The sequence below is a fragment of the Elgaria multicarinata genome, chromosome 17, assembly GCF_023053635.1.
Source record: "Elgaria multicarinata webbii isolate HBS135686 ecotype San Diego chromosome 17, rElgMul1.1.pri, whole genome shotgun sequence".
NCBI lineage: Eukaryota > Metazoa > Chordata > Lepidosauria > Squamata > Anguidae > Elgaria > Elgaria multicarinata.
The window spans coordinates 21648926-21671401 of NC_086187.1; the positions used below are offsets into that span (position 1 = coordinate 21648926).

At 40.4% G+C, this 22476-nt stretch overlaps 1 protein-coding gene across 8 annotated transcripts in view; it reads left to right on the forward strand.

The window, feature by feature from the left end:
• The window catches only part of SUN1 (Sad1 and UNC84 domain containing 1), a 40755-nt gene extending 20661 nt beyond the window's left edge, over positions 1-20094 (forward strand). For all 8 annotated transcript variants that reach the window (XM_063143299.1, XM_063143297.1, XM_063143301.1 and 5 more), the window contains 16 exons: positions 6-89; positions 989-1099; positions 3301-3399; positions 4853-4946; positions 5434-5492; positions 6806-6951; positions 8310-8546; positions 9450-9536; positions 10847-10887; positions 11965-12103; positions 12697-12951; positions 14281-14365; positions 14866-14981; positions 16217-16384; positions 17273-17365; positions 17910-20094. In XM_063143299.1, the coding sequence (XP_062999369.1) occupies positions 6-89; positions 989-1099; positions 3301-3399; positions 4853-4946; positions 5434-5492; positions 6806-6951; positions 8310-8546; positions 9450-9536; positions 10847-10887; positions 11965-12103; positions 12697-12951; positions 14281-14365; positions 14866-14981; positions 16217-16384; positions 17273-17365; positions 17910-18023 (1928 nt within the window). In that variant the 3' untranslated portion in view covers positions 18024-20094. The remainder of the gene's footprint in view (positions 1-5; positions 90-988; positions 1100-3300; positions 3400-4852; positions 4947-5433; positions 5493-6805; positions 6952-8309; positions 8547-9449; positions 9537-10846; positions 10888-11964; positions 12104-12696; positions 12952-14280; positions 14366-14865; positions 14982-16216; positions 16385-17272; positions 17366-17909) is intronic.
• The last annotated feature ends 2382 nt before the right edge of the window (positions 20095-22476 follow it).

Sequence of the window (22476 nt, forward strand, 5' to 3'; positions counted from 1 at the left end):
TGCAGCTCACTCTAATTACTGTGGAAGCATGAATGTAAAAGAATTTCTCAGGGAAGATGGCCACCTGGGCATGAATGGGGAGTCCTTGTGTAAGTATGGCTTGACCATTTTGATTTATTTATTTTCTTAAATGCTTGGGTTGTTGAGTGTTGGATGTTCCAATGCTATTCCATAGTCGGGGGCTGGGGGGGGGGGGGAACATTGCTTGTTGGCTGTGATTCATCTTCCCGCACTCACAGGAAGCTCCAGTTGTTTGCTTCGACACCTCCTAAGTCCTTCTCTACAATCGACTGCTTTAGCTGTTGTCTTTATAGATGCAACCATCCTATGGGATTTAGTTTTAATTACCACCTAAAGCAGAGGTGTTGAATTTCTTTCAATCTGAGGGTCGAATTCCATTTTGGAGCAGAGTCAAAGGCAAAAGGAGAAGGCCATTTAACCTTTTAGAATGCGGGTGGGGAGGACCTGCACAAAAGCCAGAAAACCACGCCATGATTGATGGTTTAGAGGTGGGGAGGAAGGGTTGATGCCCTCTGGAGAATCTCAGGGGGCTGGATTGGGATCACAGGACAGCTGGATTTATCCACAAGGTTCTGCACCCTAGACCTAAAGTAAGGATGGCTAAGCTGCAGCATGGGTGCCTCAAGTAGAACAGGCCACAGAGGTTTGTGGCATGTCTATACAGGTTCAGGTAGGCCCATGGGAATAGTCAGGCCTGGACCCTTGCCCAGCTCCTCTCCACTGCATTGCGGCTCTGCAGACAAGGCAAAGATGATGGGGAGGGTGGTTGCTTATGTACTGTAGCATGCCCTGTCATGGTACTTTCTCAGAACTACATTTGTGGCCCATCTGCTAAACTGTTTAGTCACCTCCGACTTAAGGAATATTTGGGCTGTAACTTTCTGTGATGTATTTGGCACACTTCTGTCTTGTTGCAGATTTCACTGGTGAATGTGTTATATTAATTGATTGTTACCACAACCAACAGGTGATGACTGTAAGGGGAAGAAACACCTTGAAACATACACAACAGCCCACATGCAATCCTCAAGGTCTAAAAGGGTAGCAAGGACCATTTGGCACATCTTTTCTTACGCAGGTTGACTTGCACCTTTTTGTTTCTTGTGTTTTGATTTCTTTTGCTTCATCATCATTGTAATCTCTCCATTGTTAGACGCTCTTGATGCTTTTTTTTTTAGTGCTTCCTTGCAAAGTAGATTAAACTTGACTCAGTTGTGGGGGCCTCTTAAGAATAGTGATTCTGTCAGCCAATGCCTGTCACCTCTTGCTACGATTTTAGGTTGACCCCTGTCATGAAGGAGGCTTGGAGCAGATAATCCTCATTCTACATATGCTGCAGAACTGTTAGGAAAGCAGAACACAGTAGCTTATCACAGCACTAAAGTTCAACTAATAGAATTGGAAAATAAGAATCTTTGGGAAGAGTGTTAATCTATCTTTTAGAAGAAATAGATCTACATCTACTTTATTTCAGATAAACAATGGTTATTAAACCTTGCGTTTAACAACTCACCTAGTAGCCACAGGCAATCAGGAATTCCACGGAGGTAAGTGAGCAGGCTGGTGAAGGAGAAACAATACTCTCCATCCCTTTACTGCCAAATCTCCAAGGTTTCTACTCTTGCTATGGAGGGAGGCAAGCCCCTTCCTTCACAGCTGGCCTGGAAACTGTGCAGGTTGATGAAGGAGGGACAGATCTCCTTCCCTCTTCTGCCCTGTTTGATAGAAGTCATTTGTAGTAGCTTGCATTTCAATGCTAGCTGCAGAAGATGGAGTTTCCCTTCCTCTTAAAGTCGCTTGGAAATGCAGACTACTAGCCTTGTAGCAGTCTATTAAAAGCTTTTGCAGGCTAGTAACTTTTCTGAGCTTATGTACAAGGCTGCATTATTATTTGTAGTAACATGCTTTCTGAAGGAGGCAGGTGTTAACTCCATCGCAATAAAGAATACCACAGAACTTGAATGTAAGCAGATAGAAAGAATTTGTTGCCAGTCTACACTCCCCAAGCTATTAAAAACATGGTTGGTAAAACAGCCACTGGAACAACTTTGGACTGGGTCTCAACATCCTTGAAGCTATTATATCTCCTGCAGCAAAAGGGAAATCTACAAATGCTAGATGAAAGCCATGAACATACATACAGATGCAGATCCCATTCATGACCACAGCTCCTTAATCCTAGTACCTTTTTAATTTCAATAAGGACAATGCAAAACCAAGTAAGAGCACAATCCTATATATGTTTTTAGTTGGAAGCAAGTCCCCTTGCGTTCAAGAGGACTTGCCTCCAGGAAGATGTGCATAAGATTGCTGCCTAAATGGCCCTTACATAACTTTTAAGGGCTAATGTACCACATTATCTGTTTCAGTGTGCACTGAAAACCCTTTTTTTAACTGTATACCTTGCAACATAATAAGAGCTGAGATAGTGGCTGCAGCTCCCTGGCGTGTCTTAGGTTGCAGCAAACCTGGGTTTGTTACCAAGTATCGTGTGAATCTGTGCAAAGGATCAAATGCTTTTTGCTGAAGGGGTGGTGGTGTGTGCCTTAGTATTCCATTGTGTGTGTGTGTGTTTTCAATATTCTGCCTTTTCTAAAGACCTAGTCAGATATTCCCTGAATCTGATAGGAAAGGGAATGAGTGCCTTCTTCACACATGCCCTAGCCTGCCCCACTGTTCCTGAGTCAAATGTTCAGGAGATCACAAGTATAAATAAACGAGGTATTCTAGCAGGTGAAATCTTACTTTATACCCATGGGAAGACGTGATGGGGGTGTGGGAGAGTGCCAGACCTAATATCCCTCTCACATGTCAGGAAGTCATGTCTGAATGGGCCATAAACTTTTATCTCTACTTCTGATAGCTTAATTTTCACGTTTTTCCATCTCAGTAGTTCTGTCTGTTTAAGACTTGTGTACTAAAATATTTCTCTCTCTAAATTATTTTTGTCAACTAGAATGACAATATAGAAATCATAATAGAATGATTATTAATTTATGTTTCTTAGCGGTGGTACTCTTTCAGTGAAATAGTATTTGCTCACTCAAAACCAGCCTTGCATTTTTAAGAAACATGCCAGTAAACTAATGGAACATAAAGCCTGGTAAACCTATCTGAGCAAATGCTTGTTTATAACGTTAGCTCCCATTTTTTGCTGCTATGATGCTAATGCCTTATTTTGTTCATGGATTTCAAGTCAGAGTGTGGAAAATAATAGCATTGGTTTGAACTGAAAATGGTTTGTATTTTCTGTGTTCATATTCATCTGTGTTGTACTAGGTTACTTCTTGCTGCATATGTTGCAAAGAATGGGAACGGCAGGATGGTTTGTGTCCAGGAAGGTTGTGTCACTCCTTTGGCTGGCTGTTGTATCTCCAGGTTACTATTATTTGTGTGTGTGTGTGTTTGCCGTTTGCATGAGTATTCTGCCTTTTGGATCGTACCGGCATCTTATAGTAGAGGGGATCAGCTGATTAATCTCAGGGCTGCTTCAAACACTACACATTTCCTACACAGAAAGAACATACTGTTAAGCTCAAAGGGGCTCATTTGCACTGTCCACATGCAAATGTGGTCAAAAATGGGATGTGGAGAGAGAAAGCAGTTCCTTTAGGCCAAAAGCCTCAGGACAGAACCTCTTATCTGGAGAGTCAGATGATCAGGAGCAACCAACCACCTTCCGTTTCCTACTACATAAATCCAGGTTCTAGTGCTGATATATACTTAGATGCTCATTACCTTCAGTCTCTCTCCATGGTCCCCAGAGCACCCTAAGCATCCTGTCTATCTACTGGCTATTTCTGTATATTCATTTAATTTCCATTGCCCTACCCGGCACCTGCTTTCCTAGATCCTGAGTTCCCAGCCCTTCTGTTTCGAGAAGAGAGGATGAAAGTTACGTGCGGACCGGTGTAGTTTTCACACTTCTGCCTACACGCGTTTAAATGTAGGAAATGCAATTTGTTTCGAGCAGCCTTTTGGTTTTTCCTGTCATTACGTAATGCTAAAATCTGTGGTGTGTTGGTGTTCATAATTTTTAATCATTCGGCATACTTCGTGTAATGCGTCAGCTTCCAGTATTGTGTGGCAAAATTGGCTAGTGGTGAAAGCAGATGACTTCTCTTGGAGATTGGGAGGGCTGATTCCCTATAATTCCATATAAACATTGATTTTACTCCCCCAGGGTTGCCATCGACTGAGTAATACTGTGAATGTGGCTTTAACATGCAAAGTTCATTGTTAGACTTGATTTGCTGCTTTACTAAACTCCTAGCTGCATGACTTTGTGTGTGCTGTTCCAGGTCACTAATATAGCCAAACGTAATGTGAAGATGCTGTGAACTGATTTGGTGTTGTTTTTCAGCTGCATGTGCGCGGTTACTTGCCAGTATCCATTCACTCCAAAAATCGATGTCCTACAATATCCTTTCTGCAACACTCGTCTGTGCTTCGGCTTGGTCTCTTCCTAAGTCAGTGGTATTCCAGGGAAGTTTGGATTTCCTTTAAAAAAAAATCTGTAATGATGGACAAACTTTCCCAGGAGATCACTCACCCACCATTACAGATCATCCCCTGCAATGCACAGCTGCAGGGGAGTGTGGGCTGTGTCCTAGAGCGCATCTCAGTTCACACAGGACAGCAGTGAGGCTCAGTAGGCCTACCCAGTGACTGTGTGAACTGAGTATGTCCTAGAATATGCCCCAGAATCCTCTGCAATGCACAGGTGTTCCTAGTGGACGTGTTGATATTGCTAAATTTCCCTGCGGGCTGTAAAAGTTTGAAGTGATTCTGTTGTATTCCCAATTCATCCAGCATGTCTATCCTCATCTAGGGAAGGCAGCTGCAGGAGTATTCTGGTGGCTTGGCACTGGATGGTATCAACTGGTTACCCTGATTTCTTTGCTGAATGTCTTTCTTCTTACAAGGTTTGTAAACGTTTCATATAGAATTTGATCCCATGTGTGTGGGGTTTTTTTTTAAAAAAAAAAAACCAATGTTCATAGATCCGGTTGTTTATTGTAGCTGCATTGAGCTGGTTTGGATGTCTCAGTTTATCATAATAGGATGAGCTGCAGCAGTCCCCCCCCCCCCTTCCCTGCACTCTCCTTTAGCCCAGCCATGAGGAGGAGGCTAGGAGCAGAATCCAATGGGGTGCTAACGCCCGTGCCAATTCTCTTGCACACACACACCCAACTCCCATCTGCAAGTGGAGCCCACCACTTGCGGAATGAAGATCTCACGCTTCCAGGGGCAACCAGAAACCAGTAAAAGCGCTTGTTTCTGGAATGGGGCAGCTCGGCGGAGCTTGCATAAAGGCAGGATATGAATATAAATAAAATAAACCAGCATGATCAGGCAACTAATTGCAATGACAAATGTGTTTACAGTGACATTCCTGCATCTGTTTTCCAGATGCCTTCCAAAGATGTTCAGGTTGTTGTTGTTCCTCCTCCCACTATTGCTGTTGCTAGGTGAGTGGTCATGTATCAGCAGTATGAGTCTGAATGCTTGCCAGCAGAGATTACCTGTTTAGAGTTGTGTGTGTATTCAACCTGCATGATTTGTAGCCCATCCAATTTGGACGCGAACCACCAGACATGTATGGCAGTTCGCCCAAAGGCTAGATTAATCTCTTCTTTCTGCCTGCCTAGGTCAGCAAAAGTGTGTGAGTGTTTGTGCACGCGTGTGTATGCATGTGTAGCACCTGGTGAGCCACAGTGCATGAGTCTGGGGTTTAAAATAAAGGTAGATCTGTTTGAAATGCACAAAATAAAATAAAAACTAACCCAATTATAGACCAAGGAAACTTAGATAATGTTATTAGAATAAATGTTCTACAAATATATCTCAATGTGTTTCGCATAATTTGGGAACGATGGGTGCTAAATGGCCAGTGGAGAAATTTCTGAATGGTAGCAGATACTCTCTTAATAAATTCCAGAAGGATGGCAAAAGCCAATACACTCTTTTGGCACTTGAAATGCTAGAACATTTATTGTCGCCTACACTTCAGAGGACTAGACTAGAAGCCACTTCACCAATGAAGTGATCTGTATAGTTGGTAGCTATGTATAGGGGCATAGGGGAGAGAGATAGCGTTGAAAGGGTTTTTAAAAAGGCGTAAGAAATGGCAGTAGTTCTATGCAAAGCACAAGTCAACCTCAAGGTCCAATCAAAGTAGATGTGATTCACTCCCACTATAACCAGAAAGTAGGTGTGGTTCTCTCCCACTATAACCAGAAGGTAAAGAGTGTGCCCACCTAGCAGCCTCCAGTGTTGAATTTGTGAAGCGCCAACAAAATCATGTACAGTACCTATGGAGAAGAGTAGGTTAATGGTTAATGTTGGAGGGCTGAATGATAATTTATTATTAGTAGAAGTGGTTAATTTGTGGGAGGGAGGGATCCTGAGATGCATAAGGAACATAGGAAACTGCCTTTAGACCACTGGTCCATCTAGTTCAGTACTGTCGGCACTGACTGGCAGCACCTCGCCAGGGTTTCAGACAGGTCATTCCCGGCCCTTATTTGGAGATGCCAGAGGTTGAACCTGGGACCATCTATGTACCAAGCATGTGATTTACCACTGAGCTACAATCCTTCCCCCATTGATCTTGGGTTTTCACAATTTAAATGTCTGCATTATGAAAAGTTACAATTTGTGAAGATGATTAATGGTTTATTAAAGCCAAATTATTTTATGAACTTAGTTATATAAAGTCATGAAATCTGAGTTCTTCTTAGCAGCACATTCCCTCCCGCTCCTTTCAATCTTATCGCTTCAGGTTTATGGCACTGGGGTCCTGAAGGTTTCCTTTCGTTATTGCCTGCTTTGAATTGGACAAGCTTACATAGAATGCACATGTGGGAAGACTCTGCAGAGATCATTGAGCCTCAACCTGATTCATCTTCTGCTCTTAGGCATCCAGATGTAAGCTATTTTGTACATGACTTAAGGCTTTTATTTCACAAGAGCATGTAATAAATGTCAGAAATCAGGATTACGTGTTTTCATATTTTGTAGGCATGTTCTCTGTTTACATGCTTTTGAACTTCATGCATTTTGCAGAATTTGGAAAGTTTAAAAACTTTGTTATAAGCTGCAGTGAAGTAGCAACCGAGATGAGCCGAGAGAGAGCAAAGTGATGGACAGTAGTGTCCGTTCTAGGGAAAGGCAGCTGTGAGTGTGGGGCATGTCATTTTTATAAGAGGACCCAGCTATACATCATGAATACTGGAGCCTTTCACAGATAATGACCCTTTTTAGATGTCAGCATTTATAGTTATTCATTCTATCAGATGTTAGCTGGTTAATGTCAAGGCTAATAGATTGCCCAGTTTGGTTAATATGAAAGAGAGAGACGGTGTTGGAGTGTGTATGGTGAGAAGGGAATACATGAGCTTGAGGCATGTTTCCAGTGACCAAACCATGCTTTGGCCATGATGTCTAAACTGGGCCACTGTCTGTCTTCATAGCCATCTCTGCAACATTGTTGTAGGATTTTTTTTAATATGATAGCCGGGAATCTCTGGATCCTACTTCAATAAGCAGATTCTGTTCAATGTCTCAGCTTTGACATTGACCAGCTACCCCTGGTGAATTAAATTGCTGGACTAAAGAATGAGCTCTGGACTCTTACACCCCACTGTGGTCTGGCTTGCACTTAATGCTAACCCAGGATTTTTTTTAATCCATGGCTTGTTGGCCCTACCCAACGAACCATGGTTTGTCTGTCAGATAATGGAACAAACCGAGGTTTGTTTCCTCAATCCCTGGGTTGTTTGTTTCCTTTGTCCTTTGCCTGCTCCCTCCCTGTATCACAGATGCCTTTGTGGCACTGTACTAGTGGCATGTAGAGCATCTGTTTTGGGGGGTCTGCCTTTGCCCACCACCTTTATAGCCTGGCTAAACAACCCTAGATTCTGGCTATTGAATTTTATGGTGTTGCATTTGTAATCTTATGAATGATGGGAATAAATCCCAGTATTTGGAATGACCTTCGAAGAGAGGTACTGGCCAGCCCTATCGCTTTCTACTTTTAAGCGAACAGTGAAGATTATTTTATTTCAGTAAGCCTCTCCTGAACTGTTATTAATCTGGATTAGCTGCTGCTGCTACTGTTTTAATCTGCTGTTCTAGTCTATTTTAAGGTTTCAGTGTTTAATAGTTTTTAAGTTGTATTACAATTTGTTGTGATTGTGGTGTGATTTTATTATTGTAATCAGCTTGAATGATTTTATGAGAAAGGTGGGATAGAAATCAATAAATATCCTTTTACAACGTACTAGGAAACCACGACGTTCTTTGATGCAGGTCGTATGCGTGAGCTGGAAAAGCAAATGGCCTCCATGACTGAGAGATGGCATCACCAGGATGAAGAATACACTAAAATGCTACTTCTGTTGCAAAACTTTCAAGATCAAGTTACCCAGATGAATGACAAAAGTGAAATGTTGGTACTCATAAAAAATGTAGTAGGCCAACATCTTAAAGAGATGAAAGCAGATGAAACGGCACGGCCAGCGGTAATTTGCTTGGAACTGTTCCTTGCATCTTAGGAATCTTAATGTAATGGTTATAGACTTGTCGTTAAAATACTCAATAATGCTTTTCTTGTAGGAGGTTGTTTAGGAAAGAATTGACATGGGAAATTGGGATTTGTGTGGGTCGGGTACAAGCATTTTCAGTTTGCACTGCAAGATAATAGTCTAGCAAATTATATTGTAGTTATTCTCACTGGAAGCGCTCCATTATCATTCCATTAGATCAAAGACGTTGGTTTAAGTGGAAGGATGTTAACATTAAATGCATGTTTGCATATAAAACTAATATACAGTACGTTCAGGACAAATTCTTATAACTAGCTTAGCGTTTGAGCTGCTGCATTTTTAGGCCCGGATGCAAAGAACAATACTGCTTCTGTGTATCAGATGGGTCTTGGACTTGTACCTCTTGACAACAGCTCTCCAGCCCAGCCCACCATGCCATTGTAAGGCGTTTCAAAACCAGTTTATAATATGCACAGGGAAGGGAGGATGGATATATCTGCTGTTCAAAGTATGTGTTCCAAATTCAAAGGGCAGTGAACAAGCCCCTGGCCATGCTCTCCTTTCAATTTCAGCCATTATCTGTAAATTTGCCAGATTTGACATAGAGGTATTCTATTCAAAGAACAAAAGGTAATTTTCAAGAATGAAATTTGAAAAGATACCATTTTACTATTTTCCCCATTTTGAGTAGCATTAAATCGCTCATCTAGTCCATCTTCTTAAGTATGGCTTAATAGTATGGACAGATTATTTTGGGTTGCATGTTTAAAATCTATGCAGAATTTAAACATGGGAGAAATCTCAAGAGATGTTTGCTTGCAGTCTTCTGGTAAATAATGCCTTTTTTTAAAAAAAAATCGTTCTGTTTTGTCTTTAAAGCATGACTATTTGGCCTTGCATCAGGATCATGAATGGCGCATTGTGGCTTTAGAAGACCTCCTTGCAAAACTCTCCGAAAAATCTGAGGTAATGGACTTATTTTTAATTTCTTCAGTAATGGTATAATTCTAAGCACACTTGATTAGAATGGGGCACTTCCAAGCAAATACACTTAGGAGAGGAATGTAAGAAGAAAAAAAGAGGTCTATCCATCTCTTACAGCTCTTCAATCTGTTTTGCAGAATGCCCCGGGCCCTTTGAGGTTTGTTAATTAAAAAATCTGTAATGATAGACAAGCTTCTTTGTCACCTCCTATCTTCCCCTTTAATGTATTCCCACAGAGAGTGTTTTGGTGTGTTGTAGGGTTTGAATTTGGTTCATGTTGAATGATGAAAGCCCGAAAGGCCTGGCCAGTGTTCTGTGTTGCACCTTCACAACTGGACTTGGAATCTTCTCCTATGACAGTATAATGACCACAATGCTGGGCTTGGGTATGGGAAGCGTATGCTCAAATCCTTGCTCAGCTATGAATCTCACTGGGTTGCCATGGGGACATTATAACCTTTCAATCTAACCTAACTTCATTGGATGGTTGCGAGGATAAAATGCTTCCCAGAGCCACTTAAAAGGATACAGAAATGTGCCAAATGTGTAGCTTTGTTAAGAGTGTCAGAATTCTTTTTATTCCCCAGCACTAGAAACATTTTTTCTAAAATATGGTACACCTCTTTAAAACAGTATTAGATTCAACAATTCTTGAAAGCTCTACAAATTAAGAAACGTGGTGGGATTATTGCAAGAGAGAATGGGTTTGATTAATCATGATTTATTGCGGATAAGCCTCAGACAAAAAGAGGGAAGGATTTTTCACTTACAAAGAGGCCCTAGTGAAAATAAGATTAGAAAACTCAAGTTCCGGTCATGTGATCAAGAGTCTTATGTGGAACTCCATATGTCAGGTATGGTATTGCTTGTTCACTGAAAGAAGGACTGTGCATTTCTTTCTTGTGGTTTATCCCCTTCCCCCGTAACCATATGTTGAGTTAATTGATGAGAGTTGGATTACAATAACAACCACCTTAGAGTAGTTTAAGAGGGATTTTTCCAAGTCACATGCAATGCCCAGTTGAAATCCAGCACTACCCTCCTTACAAGTGCCGTCAGAACATCTGAGCTTCAGTCAGGAATATATATAGCCTTGCATAGTGCGTGATATCCACTGGTTCCCCATTTATTTCGTTCTCTCTCTCTCTCTCTCTCTCTCTCTCTCTCTCTTGCAAGTCCCAAGTTTCTGTTTGGGAATTCTTTCTTCACAGTTTCTCTTTCATAGTTCTGATTAGGTGAGGTGGAGGCAGGAATGCATGTGGTTTAATAATAAATTTGTAAATTTTTTTCAGGGCATCCAAAAGGAACTTGAGCAAAAAGCAAAAATAGTGAGGTATGGCTTCAGCTATTATTTTGAACTATGAACCCTGCCACCAAGTGATTAAAAATGTAATGTAAACTGATTGTAGTAGTTCTTCTTTAACACCTGAGTCAAAGAAAGATGGTTGGTTTCACCAGGGGTGGAGTGGGATGGGGGGTTGGTATTGGATAGCCATTTGTGTGCTGCTGCTGTACCTTGCAATTAAATTCAAGAAATTGCTACAAAATTCTAGAAAATTATTCTATTTCACTTGACCCTGTTGGCCCTCTTACGTTAAAAATACCCTTGTTTGCACTGATTGAAATCATAGGCTCAGAAAATGGATTTTTAAAAGGCCTTATCCAAACTCACTTTGTGATGACTGTTTTGTCTTGAAATTATACAGTAAAGGAAATCTGACATTTCACCTCTGTGCAACTTCTTTGAAGTAGCATTAATTAGAATTGAACCTCCTTTTCATGCCAAATGATAGTGAATTCAATAATTTTATACAATTTCCTCCATTAGGTTTATAGAAACTAGAAGCCTATGGAAACCTTGCAAACCTTGCAAAGCTTGGACAGCTTTCCCAAATTAGTGAGACACAAAGGGTGTATGATTCACACTTCCTTCTGCATCTCATGGAGGGAGATACACATATCTGACCACAGCAAGTTCCCTTGCATGGACAAAACACACATCTCTCTCCAGAAGACATGTTCATATTCCCTCTCTTCAAAAGATACTCAGAAATAGTGACAGAGGTGCCAGGAGTGACTCTCCTATCTATGGGTAAATGCCCAAAGCGGTCTCTTGACTGCACTGCAAATAGTTAAACCAGTTTAATTCAGCAGTGGATCATACAAACATCTCTCTAAATTGCATTCACAACATCATAATGTAATCACGTTCAAATAATAATTTATGATAACGAGGGTTACTTTGTTTTACTTCGATATACTTTTGTAAGCCGCCATGAGAGCCTTTTTTGGCTGAATGGCGGCATAAAAATGCATAAATAAATAAATAAATAAATATGAAAATACAAATGCTCTCTTGACTGTTACTTGATGTTTGACCTCTGTCTTTTATTACCTGTTTGTGTATCAGTGACACCGATGAACAAAACCAGCATCTCTTATCCAAAATTAAGCATCTAGAACTTGAATTGGCTCATATGAAATCGGAGCTGCTAAATTCACAGGGATTGAAAACTTGCTGTGACACAATGGGCACCCTTAATGAAAAGGTAAGTTTAGAAGGGCCTCCTAATGACACTTTAACATCTTGTATTTGTGCACCCAGTTCTGCAATAGTATTTAGCATCCAATGTATGGGTTCTGGAGTGAGTCTGTTGGGCCTATGCACCAGAAGCATGTGAATACACATACAGCTTGCTCAAAAGACTGTGCTATAAGATGCAATTGGATTTTGGATGTCACAGGCTTGTCTACTAGCAGATGGCTGGTCCACTCAGTTGCTGAGGACAAGCATTTGGTTATAGTAATCTAGATTTTTGTTGGCTATCCCTGTCACTCCTTTTGAAGATGATAATAATAATAAATGGGATTAAAAATTGTAGGACTGTAATCCAAAGAGCCGTTTAGACTCACACAAGGAGCTTGTGCTGGAATTTTTCACATTTTCTTTGAACAGTTACTTAAATAACTAGTCTAGGAAGAAAATGTTTGTTCCCTAACTTATACTGGCTAAGGAATGCTGGGAGTTGTAGGATTTTTTTCTGTCTAAACATGCATAAGATTGTGCCCTAAATGTATATTACGCAACTTCTTTTATTTTAAAACTGATCTGAGGTTAACTCACCATACGGTCTTTTTCTAGGTAGACGCTCAGGTTAAAGAATCAGTCAGGTTCATGCTTTTCGGTAACCAACCAGGAGACTTGCCAGAATCGCTGCTTCAGTGGCTAACGTCCAAATTTGTGAGCAAGAGTGACTTGCAGGTTTTGTTGCGAGATTTGGAATTGAACATCCTCAAGAATATAACTCTCCACATGTCTGTCACAAATTCAAAGTCTGCTTCGGAGGTAGTAACAAGTGTGGTGAACGAGGCTGGGATTGCAGGCATCACGGAAGCGGTAAGCAAGAAATATTGTGCACTGTTGATTGGTTTCTGACATGCAATTTCTGTTAAAATAGCTCTTGTAATACTTAATCTTAAAATGTATCAAAGTGTAAGACAGTGCATGCAATTCATCTTTTACTAGGGAATGTTTTGCAGGAGAATTATGAATGTTCACAAGTTTTAGATACATAATAAAACAGCAGTGGCAGAAAGACAACAAATCATATTGGCTCCTTACAGACAAGCCATTGTTCCTTCATTTTTCTGATAATTTCTTAAAGAAAATTAAAACAGGCATGTTACTCTCCATAATTCACATTTCCCACACATTCTGGAATGTGTAATAGAAAACAAATACATCATTTTTTGTTCAGTATTTGAGTTTACATAAAATATATTTGTGTCTGTGGAAAACATAATAGTCTTATGAATTTAAAAAAAGACACACTGTCGAAGACCAGTTTAAAAGTAAGAAAATGAAGTTCATGTGTTCCATCAACCTACATAAAACTATGAGATATATATATATAAGGTTAAGGTTGCATCCAACCTAAATCACATTGATGTCAATAGGTCTATAAGTAGAACTAACATTGAATACAGACTATAACTTCCACAATCTCATTAAATGACGGCTTGGATCTAGAGATGCCTTTCCATCAAAGAAAGGGAGTGTGATCCAGTGGTCCTGCTGGCAACTTTCACCAGTTCTCCTTTTCCCCCTCAGTATCCCAACACACACAGAGAGAGACAGACAGACAGACAGACAGACACCATCCCTGTGCTGTTCTGGAGTGTCTCCAACACTCCAGAGCAGATCTACAAGGGAGAAAGGGGGAATTGGCAAAAATTGCCTCACCAACCCCTTCCACCAATAGGAGCAACCTGAGCACATAGTTCCACTCACAGGAACTTAAAAATTTAACACCCATATCTGTGTTGATAAATGCATATAATGCTGTGCTATCACACAGAAAGATACATGACCGATATAGTAATCCTTGAAGTAAGCAGTGTGCCTTTTTTTGAAAGCCTTCAGAGACAATTGCCATTTCTTCCTGTTCTGTAACTTCAAACAGTTCTGTTTTGAGCTATATTTGGTGGAAGTTTAGATGTGGCGGTGCTCATGATGCTGTTGGAGAACTTCTGACTTAGTCAGAGAGTGAAGTCGGATTGATGGGCCTTGTAATGTTGCCTTTAAAAGCATGTTTAAGATGTATGCAGTATAAAATAATTCTTCTGTGGCAAAAGTGCTTCTTTATTGGTATGTGACTTTCATCGACTTGTCAGAATGCTGAAATACAGCGTTGAAGTTTCCTTCCGATTTCTCATATATTTGCAGCAAGCACGCCTTATTGTCAATAACGCACTGAAGCTTTATTCTCAAGACAAGACTGGCATGGTAGACTTCGCTTTGGAATCTGGAGGTAAGTAATGGTGAATCGGGTGGGTTGGTTAGCCTGTCCTGTACCAGAGTATTAGTTCAACAATAAATACAAAAACATTTAGATCTGATTTTGATCGCACCTTTTCATGTTATCAAAGTTAGGCTGATGGCTATCAGAGAGAGGCCCTTTCCTGTGGTAGGCCCCAAACTCTGGGGCTCTTTCCCTGGCCATGTTTATTCAGCACCTAAAAGATAACAAATGAAGATGCCAGGCAAAGAATGCTCTATTCTCATGGCTTTTAATGGTATTTGGATGTTCTTTGTGGTTTAACCACACTTAAGAGGGAGCCGTCTTTATCTGAGTCTGTGCTTCTCCATATAAGAGAAAATAGTGGGCAGCCAGGGGTTGAAAACTGCTGCATTGGGCAGCAACACTTCTAGTATCTTTTCCCAAAGGCACATGCAGACTATATGCGAACTGCCTTATTAACAAACCTGAATAGTTTTAATGTCTCTCTGTGTGTTTTTTTCCTCTTCAAGGTGGCAGCATATTGAGTACTCGCTGTTCAGAGACGTATGAAACCAAAACAGCACTAATAAGTCTCTTTGGAATTCCTTTGTGGTACTTCTCTCAATCTCCTCGGGTCGTGATCCAGGTAATTAAAATGCTAGTGATATAAAAACACTTGCTGGTATATTTATGTGTTTAAGAGCTCAGGCCCTTTGTTCAAAAGGATTTCTGTGACTGTCTGAATTATAGATAAGTGTGTTTCCACTTCCTGCAGCAGTAACTTGGGTTGCTTGCATCTTGTTTGCATCTGGTGATCCTCTGCTTATATGGGATGAGCTAATCTTGATGTAGCTTAGTTTCCACTCCCCTTTTAGGTTTTCATCCCAGTAACCTTTTCGAGTCTCTGGCAAGAATTCCCCGATATAGAGCTTATTGCCGAGAACATTGGGGGCTAAATTTGTGAGCTATTTATAACCTGAGCCATTTAAATGCAAATCAACTTTCTGAAATAGGGGGGAATTGACAAGGACGCCAGTTTTCACTCCTGGTGTGGAGTACTTCTACCTGGATGCATTTTTGAAATGCAGTATTTTGCAGCAGGCTGATTTGCCCCTATAAATGCCGGGGCAATCGTCATGACTGCATCACTGACAGCAAACAACATAGGTCAGATTTGTGCTGCAGATATTTCACATTAGTCCTGACAGCTAATGATACACCACAGAGTACACAGACCTTGTGTGAGGATTTCTGAAAATAAAGACCGCAATTGGGTGAAAAGAAAGACCACAATTGGGTGAAAATAAAGACCGTGATTGGGTGCTCGCTTGCCATACCAGTGCAGAAACAAAGGAGGTGCACCACAGTGTCTAAACTCTAGTGCAGCCTTCCCCAACCTGGTGCCCTGCAGATGGGTTGAACTACATCTCCCAGAATCCCCCAGCCAGCTATGTAGTCCAACACATCTGCAGAGCACCAAGTTGGGGCAGGCTGCTGTAGAGGCATAGTATACCATCTGGCAAATCCAAATGGGAAGCCCATTGAATCTGTCTCCCACCTCACAGAAACGTGTTTCAACAATTTGTGCAATTATTATTTATATATGAAGCGGTCTAAAGTCCAAACTAGTGAACTTCAATCTGTGCCCCTGGCATGACTTTGCCACTGACAGTTGTAATTATATTATTGCTCTTGTGTTACTATGATTTTAAGTTGCTGAGTCTCCTGACTTGTGAAGTCAAAGGCCAACATGCAGCCACAGGGCACTTCCTAATTTTGCAATACGAAATGCATTAACCATATTATGCCAGCAACATATGTGGCACTCTAAATCTTTACTTAATGAACTGCGTCTTTACAACTTGTATTTCTTCCCTTAAGCCTGACATGTATCCTGGAAATTGCTGGGCTTTCAAAGGATCACAGGGATACCTTGTTGTCAGGCTTTCCATGATGATCTACCCTGCAGCTTTCACCCTGGAACACATACCAAAAACGCTTTCGCCAACAGGCAATATTACCAGCGCTCCGAAGGATTTTTCAGTATATGTAAGTCTTACCTTTGGAAAAATAAATGAGTTTTATTTAATAAACGAATTGGTTTTGCTCAAGTTCAGTTGAGCAGGATTTAAAATTGTGTCTCAAGGACTTTGAATAGCTCAGCATATTGCTGTATTATATAACCTATCCCAAATAAACTTGCTTCAGGACACTTCCCATAGGAAATGTTATTTGAGGGGAAGAATCCAGATTTAGGTGTCTGTAACAAGGGTTGTGGAAGTGGGCCTCCCCACCCCACCCCCTCCCCACAGCAACATCTCCAGTCCTCCAAAAATATTAGCTAGAGGATTGGGGGACCCTGCTGAGTGAGGTAAGCTGTGGCCCAGGGGTTGCGGAGAAGAGATCTCCCAAAATCGAACAGAGTGTCCACAGAAGGCAGATCTTGGATCCAACCCGAGATCTGTACAAGCAGTTGTAACAGCAAATTGCTTTTTAAAAGTCCTAAGTAGTTTTCAGTGTATTCAGAAAAATAACACAATAGGGCTTCCAGTAAATCGTAAAAATTAAAACCAGGAGATTGTATGTTTGTTATGTGTATTATTTGTTAAAGTAGAACTAACAAGTCAAGATATTATTTATGAACAGCTACTGTTGTACACAGACAACATTTCAGGCATTTTTAGCATTGCATCATAGTTATCCTGAGGCTCTGCTGCAGTGTTTCTAAAACACTGTTTCTTGTCCTCAAATTAGTAGGGTGCATTGGGGTGCCCTATCTCCTTCCCTTTATAACCTTTATTTTCTGTATCATGGTACTAAGAAACTGCATTCTTCTTTTTACGGACAGAGCGAGCGAGCGAGCCTGAAATTAAAACTGATTCTTGCCTATCTTCTGTGGTGAGAATTCAGAGCAATATTAAACATTTGTCTTGGCAGGGTCTTGAAAATGAGTATCAGGAAGAGGGTGTGCTTCTGGGCCAATATACATATGATCAAGATGGAGAGTCACTACAGAAGTTCCAAGTAATGGTATGAAAACATTTCTAGAAGATACAGTTGTAAAACATACCTGCCTTTTGCTTCTTTTTATTTCCCCCCATTTCTATATTCTTGGGGCTTTTCTACAGTTCCATGGTAATGGTCCCATGGAACTCTAGCATGAAAGTACTATTAGGCCCTGATTCTTTTACTAGTAATGCCTGTAAAACAAATAACTGGATCATGCATGTATTGAGTAAAATGCAAACATTGTTTGTACCGGCCTTGCAGTTAAGTCGACAAAAGCTGCTAACAAGCCAGTTTTATTAGCCAATCTTTCAAAGAAGCCTAGACACCGCAATAGAATGAGGCTGTCCGTACTAGGAAAACGCTATATTTCAACCTCCCCTAATTGCAATTTCCCACCACCACTATTATTGTGTAATCTGATTTTATAACAAATAAATTTGTGGGGACTGATAGCCCTGCCTTAATTGCAAGGTGTGGATATTTTACAATAGAACTTACGCTACCAAGAAATTACTTTTTTAATTAGACCCATGCTAACTTCTAAATCCTTCCTCATCTGTTTTAGGAGACAACTGAAAAAGCATTCCAGATAGTGGAGCTAAGAATATTTTCCAATTGGGGCCATACAGAGTACACATGCCTCTATCGGTTCAGAGTGCACGGGAGACCTGCTGAATGAAAACTATGTATGCTTTCCTACTTCTTGTTGTACATTTTTTCTGTCTATATGTGTATATATCTATCTATATATATATATATAAAGGGAAAGCCTGGAACACTGGAATCCTTAAAAAGATGAGGATGTGTAATGTGCAGCAGGTTCTATATTCCTCCTCAGCGATGTGTAGAAGACTGCCAACAGCATTGTATACCAAATCCAATGGTTATTTGCTCGGATGCTCAGTTTGTAACTGCCAGACAGCTTGATATTTTTAATGTGTTCATTTCTGAGAAAAATATTGCATGCCAACTGCTCTCATTTGCAAAACCCAGTTAATACCTATTTTATTACTTCAGAATATAAAGCTTTTAAAACTCTTTTTTTTTTTTTTTTTGGCAGCTAGGAATCTGTTTTTAATATTGGGGCCCACTTCCAAACCTCTACATAATTTTTTAAAATGGCCATGGATGCAATCTGTATCATACACTGGTTACGCAGTTTCCAATCATTTTCATGGGGTTTCTTGAACATCCAGCAAAAAGTCTTCTTGCAGTGATGGGAGACTGTGTGGTCCCAGAGGTTGGTGCATTTCCTCTATAGACACATTTTGGGCACAACTTCCCAGTCCTGAAAGCCACTTCATGTGCTTCATAAATTCTCAGCAAGATTTTATACCATATACTTTTGAGGAGTAAGTGTGCCTGAAGCATGCTTTATTCATCTCCTGGATTTAGAACGTCTTTTGCTTTAATATTATATATAGCAAGAAAAGAATGGAGCCAAAAGCCATTCAGAAACCAGACTGGTAACAAGACTAAGAATCAAACAGAAAAACAAGTATCAATAACAACTGCTTTAAAAAGAAAAGTCTTAAAATTTTGACTTTTTTATCTTCTTCTTTTGAACAAGTTGTTGGTCATAGTAGCTAGTAGCAATTGAATGAGTTAGAATGTTGCCTTGTATGTTAAGAGTGAATTTGGCCAAGTGTTTCAACATAAGGTCAGGCAGAGAAGTATAACTTGAATGAAGGAGGAAGAGGTCACATTTAGAAGAAATGGCTGAGATGGGATTGAATTAGAAGGGCTCACAAGATTAGGTGTTGTGCAATGAGAGATAATGAAAAAGAAATGTAGACATGGAACCGGATTTAGATGATGCTAGAAATGCTAAACCTTAAAGTAATCTGCAAACATAGTTCATGGCTTCAGCATATTCACACATTCTGTTTTGTGTAGTTTACCTTCCCAAAGCCTCACTGGGTTGCTGCTAGTCTCTGGAAAGCCAGAGGAAGCTTCACTAGATTGATTGTGTGAAAAAATCCTCAGAGTCATGATTTTCACATCAGTTCTCCCAAAATCCCCATCTGTATTTTTTTTAAAAAAACTCACACAATAACAACTTCAGGTCTGCAGCTGAAGTTTTACAAGAACTCTTGTGGAGTGTGGAATTTTCCTTAAACTAACTCATCATACAGCTCAGCATCCTTTTAAAATTAATTTGCAAATCTCATTAGAAATCTGTTTAGGAAAAAGATCTCTTAAACTGGTGGTGTGCAGAAATTTTACCTTATGGTCCTGCTTTTTTGGAGGATCAAGTTATAATAATATTTTTTTGTATTCTTTTTGGAAAGACAAGTTGCTGCTGCCTGGTTCTCTGAATGGAGTTAATGTATGTTGCCCAGGAGTCCATAAATATTTATAAAAAAGAGTTTTATTTCCAGAAGACCATTTGTTTGCCTAAGTTCAGCGAGAAATCAAAACAATGGCCAATTGAAGAGCTTGCTAAAACCTGTACAGGTGTTTAATAAACTCTACATTTAAATATATAAATCAGAATTATCCTGTATAAACCCAAATTTGGGGAGCTGAGGGAGTGGGGAAATTTTGCATAACACTAACTTATTTTTAAAGAAGCGAGATAGGACTTTGTGCAATGTATTTTTGTAAATGCTTTTTCAAAATATTTGTCTCTGGTATCCTTTGCTGCCTCCAAACTGACAAGAAGCTATTGAAAATGTTTAAGAGTTTTAATTTTTTTGAAAACGCATGTAATATTTGGAACTAAATAATAAAGTTTTCTTTTTTTGGTATTTTTGCTGAGTGCCTGTCATAACTTGGTAAATTTGTTATACCGTAGAAAAACAGCTGCTAATCATCTCATTATAGTTGTTAAATGCCACATGATTTGTTTCCAAAAAGAACGAGTATATGATTGTGTCACAGCATAAAGCACTGGCATGAATGTTTATGGAAAAGCAAAATGTTACACTGCTTGAAGGATTCCAGCCTCCCCCAGTCTGGTGACCTCCATATCTTTTGTACTATAGCTTCCATCATCGCTAACCATTGGCCGTGCTAGCTGGGGCTGATAGGAGTTGTAGGCCATAATATCTGGAGGAACCCAGGTTGGGGAAGGCCTGGATTAGGCAAAACTCGTGGAGCATCGGTCTTTCAGTGACTATTGGCCATGACAATTAAATGGAACCTCCACCTAACAAAGGTGTTACCCCTCTAAGGTCCAGCTCTTGGCGTGGAGGTCAGGAGGCCATCACTGTTGTACCCTTGAGCTTTCCAGAGGCATCGGTTTGACAGCAAAGGAAGGAAACACATGGGCGCTCAAGTATTTACATTTGATATAGAAGTTCACATAGTGATTTCATTACTTATTTGTTACATTAGTATCCTGGTCTTCAAGTCAACATTCTCAGGGTAGCAAATTGGGTTGGTGTGGGATATTTTATTTTTTATTACATTTTATAGTGCCCATTAGCTGAAGCTCTCTGGGTGGATTACAAGACAAGGCATGGGAGGAGTTATGTTACTCAAGACTACTTCACCTAGAGTATTTATTATATGGTCATGGCATTTGTGCAGCCATATTTCATACAGCCATCCCAGCAGCAATGGTTGCACTGTGTGAGGGAGTACAAAACATTGTTCTTTTAAGAGCTGCAAAAATATAACCCTGCAAAAGTAGAACCTCAAGGCAAGATGGATGGGCTGAATGCAGCAAAAGAGTAAGAAATGGTCATTTGTTGTGCAAACTCTGGCAAGATAGTTCATGCCAGTTTCCGTTCAGGTGTTGTACCTCAACACTTACTGCTGGTGTACTACTTTGCAAAAGAAATGGTGTTTGTGTACAGTGGAAAGTTTAAAAGAATCCCCCCCCCCAATCCCATTGCAACTTGGGGCACAGCTGCTTTGAAAAGGGAGTAGTGGGAACAGGAAGAAACAACAGGAGATGCAATGCAGATCTGCATCTCATCTTGGTTGGCCCTCAGTCTCATAAATCTACTGAAAATGTGGGGCAGATATCAACAAAACTACACAACAAAAATAAGTCTGTTTTATTTAATCTGGTCGAGTCATGTACTGAACATAACATCTGAAGGAACTTATGTAGGGGAACATTTTCAAAAAGACAAGATAAAGGTGGCTGTTGCATTAATTTTATTTTTTAATTGTCAAAAGCTTAGTGCTATCGTGCATTACCAAACCCAGTTTGCTTTTCAGTAATCTTAGCTTTTCTATGACTCGGCAAATATGCATTTTGGTTAGTAACTTCAGGAGACAGAACAAAAATGTGCTAGGAATAGCCGTGTTTGATAGAGTTGTTATTTGCGGCCTTTGTCATATAAATATAACCTGCATCTATCGGAAAAGAATAGTATCCTTGAAGCATGTTCAATATCTGACAAACAGATTCAATCAAACAGGTTTGGTTTCTTTTGCAAATGTGAAGTTTTATTAGAGTAGTCTGGCTGGAGCGTTGTAATACAGAGACGCCCTGTGCTATTGTTCATAACAATAACATTAGTAGCTTAACAGTAGGATCAGCCTCCATGACCTTCCACTAGCGATGAAGGTAGTAGCTTTCTGGTTAACTCCCAAATACAAAGCACTGCCTTGTAGGTTGGAATTAGTTCTGGATGAACTCTCACCCAACTGCTGGTTGTTTTTTAGCCTACCCTCGACTTAGGGTGTCCATGCGAAAAGGAGAACAGGTCTCCTACAGTTGTATCGAAAGGGGAATTTCAACAGGTGTCATTTGTATGCATGCTGCACCTAGTGAAATTCCCTCCTTGTCACAACAGTTAAAGCTGCAGGAGCCTTATTGACCCAGATACAAAGATGGGCAGGGCTCCTGCAGCTTTAACTGCTGTGATGAAGAGGGAATTCCACCAGGTGTGGCTGTGATATGTAGATAGAGAAGGGTGTGTGTGATGTGCAGCTGTCCGTCTTTAAGAGGTCTGCAGCTGCTAGTCGCCAGGTCGTCATCGAAGGCCTGGGTGGGGCTTCTGTTTCATGCACTTTCTGGCGTGGGCTTTGCTGCAGAGAGTTTGGTGTGTCGCTGTTCCAGGAGGTTTTAATAATAAAGGAATCCTGCAAGGAAAAGGCTCTGAAGTTATTGCCAGGTCCTCTGGGGGTAAGCAGCAGGCTGAGCAGGTAAGCTCACCCCTATGGTCCCTATG